Source organism: Nymphalis io, chromosome 1 (assembly GCF_905147045.1).
Source record: "Nymphalis io chromosome 1, ilAglIoxx1.1, whole genome shotgun sequence".
NCBI classification, from domain to species: Eukaryota; Metazoa; Arthropoda; class Insecta; order Lepidoptera; family Nymphalidae; genus Nymphalis; species Nymphalis io.
In genome coordinates this window covers 9,042,109-9,046,363 of record NC_065888.1, presented here as the reverse complement: position 1 = coordinate 9,046,363, position 4,255 = coordinate 9,042,109, and the positions used below count along the sequence as shown (strand labels likewise).

General features: G+C 31.2%; 1 protein-coding gene across 1 annotated transcript; it reads left to right on the top strand.

Annotated features, from left to right (window-relative positions):
• The first annotated feature begins 1,931 nt into the window (after positions 1 to 1,931).
• Positions 1,932 to 2,924, top strand: LOC126781642 (uncharacterized). The gene has a single exon (XM_050506582.1). The coding sequence runs from the start codon at positions 1,932 to 1,934 to the stop codon at positions 2,922 to 2,924; it is 993 nt and encodes a 330-aa protein (XP_050362539.1).
• Positions 2,925 to 4,255: the final 1,331 nt, after the last annotated feature.

Below are 4,255 nucleotides of genomic sequence, written 5' to 3'. Positions count from 1 at the left end.
GAAAAATACAACCAAAAGATTTGTCGTTGCTAATGAAGGAAAATATTTTTAATTTTTTATTTTGGTTTTTAATAGATTTATAAATTTAATAAAAAATCGAATGGGGAATTTTCTTATTATTCAGTATTTTTAATTTCGGACTGCGTCGTTAGTCTAGTAGATATAAAGCCGAATAGCCGAAGCCTATGACGGCTTCGGCTATTCATATTGTTCAAACCCCAGGTCGAACTATAAAAAGTTTGGAGTTGGAAGTGTGTCGGTGCTTCGGAAAGCACATAAAGCCTTTAGTACTGCGCCTGAAAGTGAGGGGATAGGGAGTGCACTTGTGTTTGCGCACACACTTGTGCATTATAATATGTCCTGTGCAGTTGGTTCAACGCTGTAAATAAAACATCGTTTATAATTATAATTTAATAATCTGAATCTATTTCTCCAAAATTCACAAAAAAACAGCTAATGAAATATTATCAATCAAATTAACAAAAAATGGCTGTCTATGCCTTATAGAATTGAAAAGTTTATAGAATTAAAATGGATGAGGAAAAGACAAGAGAATGATTAATTAAAAGTGATCCAGGTTCAACTGGAACTCAGCTGAGAAGGCAAATTTAATTATATTTCTTGATATAAGCAAAATGCTTAAAAAATTAAACTAGATTGTTTCAAAATCTAATGATTGAAAAATAAGAATCCTTTTAGCTGAGTGGACTGAATTTAGTAAAAAAATATTTTATTTTACTTTTTACGTGATGATATGGAATCTCTTTCAATCGATTCTCGATATTGTTAAAACACAGCACACCACATGTCAGTCATGGATTACCAGGACAGTGAGTTTTATTTTTATATTTCATAAAAAATATGTTCAATGTTCTCCATTATGGCATTTAACCAATTTGTTCAATGATTACTTATATTTAAATGGCATCATATAAAACGTGATATTTAAAGTTTTAATGAGTTTCCAATTACGATTATATTAAGCTATTACATAGTAGTAATATTACGTAGACTTTTATACCTTCGATGATAATTCAAACCGGTTAAAAAAAATTGTGTACCAGTAAATGATTTTCACTAGCGAAGAGTAGCTTGCCACTATATATTCACCAAAAGTATTATTAAATAGAAACTATAGCAGAGTGCTTGAATATTGTAACGAGTAAGGGATATGCAAAGACAAAGCATAATGAAATAATGTTTACGGTGTCCAAGCCATCAGTCAATGAATCAGCATTGTTTTTTAACATGGTTTCCATTACATAACAACATCAAAATTTAATATAGTTGATATAAAGTCTTGTTAATTAAAATTTATTTGTAGTATAATAAGTTCATATTTATTGACACATATTACATAATACCTTCTAACACAATACAGTTTTCTTCGCAATGTTTACCTTGCTGAGCTAGAGCAGTTAAAGTAAGTAGATTAAATGTAAAGTTAGTTGCATCTCAGTACTTATGTAGCTCCAATGTATGCTAGTTCGAGTTAAGATCCATGTAGATATTATGTTCACATTATAATTCTTATTTCACATTATAATTCTTAGTTCACATTATAATTCTTATTCTCATACTCGATCTTACGTCGACAAAACAATACGTCGTCTACCCATTCGTACTAATTAATTAATTATAACAAATTAAAAGATATATTTTTGAAGTGAACAACTATTTTAAAGTGTATTAGATACTCAAGTTTATATGTGCTTGATAAAAACTAAAATAATAAACATTAAAACTTAAAATTAACGAAAATATCGAAATAATTGGTGTAAACTAGTGGAGTGGCCAGTGTGTTGTATAAAACGCGTAAGCGACACGGAATACACGGCGCTTACGACGTTTTGGACGTGACATTTTTATTAAGCAAAGTAATACTTATGCAGTGTTTCTTTTTGTTTACCTGCCTCACATTATAAAACAAAATGGATTGTAAACAATGTATGGATATGTTAAAACCTGAAGTATCTATTAAATGCGTTAGATGTCAAGGTAACTTCCATCACGAATGTATTGGATTATCAGAAGGTGATTTTAAGAAAATGTTGCCAATGAATAAGGCCAAATGGAAGTGTCCTAATTGTAAAATTTCTAAAAAGATTGGTCAAAGCAGTCCCCAGGAGCTGACCGCGTCTCAACAGCATTCTATTTTAAACGTTGATGCAAACTCTTTAATGTCTCATTTCGATGAGCGTTTTAATAGATTAAGCTCAACTATCGAGTCATTCAAAACTTTTATAACTGAGGAATTGAAAAAAGTTACTGATACGGTCAAGAAGTGGACTGAAAGAATTGTAAACATCGAGTCATCTGTAAAAAGTGTTAATGAAAGAATAGATAATTTTGAGGTCGAATTATCTAAAATCCATAGTTTGCAAGCGGAATTTAATTACTTAAAGACATCGATCAAGGACTTAAAGGAAAGCCACTGTAAGAATGAGCAATGGGTTCGGCGCTCTAATATACAGATTAATGGCATACCTCAAAAAAAGGGTGAGAATTTAATAAATATAGTTAAATTACTTGCTGAAAGATCAAACTTTAAATTGTGCCCTGACACTGACATTGACTTTGTTACTCGAGTAGCCACCAAAAATGATTTAGACATTAAAAAGCCTAAACCTATTATTGTGAAGATGCAGTCTCGGTATAAAAAGGATGATTTCTTGTCATCACTTCGCAAATTAGGAAGCATCAAGGCGTCTGACATTGGATTTCCAGGGGTGCAAAATCAAATATATGTTAATGATCACCTCTCCACGCGTAACAAAGCATTATTGAGAGAAGCCAAACGTCTTTCTAAGGAAAAAGGTTATGTCTATTGTTGGGTCCGGAATTGCACGATTATGGTACGAAGAACCGATAACTCGCCGGTACTCCACATTACATCTGAGGAATCTTTAAAAAAAATTTCATAAGCGTTAACTCGTTATTTAATATTTTTTTTACTTACTTAATTTATTATAGGCAATCGTTATATTTTTTATATTCTTATATTTTTTATGTAATTCTTTGCATTATATCATACTTTATACCGTATAATCGAGTTAAATTTGATGAGATTGCTGTGCTTGTCGGTGGTTATGAGTCTAAATCTAGTGATAAGTTAATTGTACTTCTTCTATTTAATAATAATACGCTTAGGGGTAATTGCTCAGATATAAGTACTCTACTTAAGTATTGGATAATGTTATTCGAAAACTTTAATTGGATAATTCGTAATAAACAGAATGCAAATTTGTATATTTTTCTATATCCGCCATGATTTTGAATATTTTTTACCACAACGTTCGTGGTTTACGTACTAAGACAAAACAATTTTATCTTAATGTATTAAATCATAACTATGACATTATCTGCCTAACAGAAACGTGGCTTTTGGAAGGTATTTTTGACGAGGAATTATTTGATACCCGATATACTGTATATCGTAATGACCGTAAATATGACTGTCTTGATATGGAGAGAGGGGGTGGAACATTAATAGCTATTCGTAAGGAATTTTCTGTAGACATGTGTATTAAAGAATTTTTACCAACTCATCCTCATGTCGATATTACATACTTAAAAATTATATTGCGGCACAATTTACCACATAAGTCAATACTTCTTTTCTGTTGCTATTTTCCACAAAATTGTTACCAGGCTGAGTCACAATTGGAATTTTTCGAGTTTGTTTCTGACTTAATTATTCATCATCCATATCAAGACATTGTGATGGTGGGTGATTTTAACATACGTAAATCGGTTTGGTTATATAGTGATGATAACAGCTCTCTTAATATTTCAAATCCTTCTGTGGATGTTATAACATATCAGTTATCTGCATTTATAAATTTTACAAGCTTGCGTCAGTTTAATCACGTTCTTAATGTAAACGGTAGGTTATTGGATTTAATTCTTTCAAATTTACACTGTGATGTATCTCGTACCGCCCCTTTATCTGAACCAGAGGATGCCCACCACCCTGCTCTCTGTCTTATGATAGATATTTGTTCAATTGAAAGGAATTTAAGACCTAATAGGCGTATTGTTCGTTTATATCATAAGGCTGACTATGAGGTTATTGGTGCTGAATTAAACAAAGTTAATTGGGAGCTTCAGTTAAATAATAAAAATATAACCGAAGCAGTTGATATGTTTTATCAAATCGTGGACCAGATCATACAACATTTTATTCCATCAAAAGTAATTACTGAAAACAACAAATATCCTTGTTGGTATTCTCGGACACTAATTACCTTAATAA

Excerpts from the sequence above, each read along its gene's own strand:
- LOC126781642 (XM_050506582.1), top strand. The coding sequence starts at position 1,932 with ATGGATTGTAAACAATGTATGGATATGTTAAAACCTGAAGTATCTATT.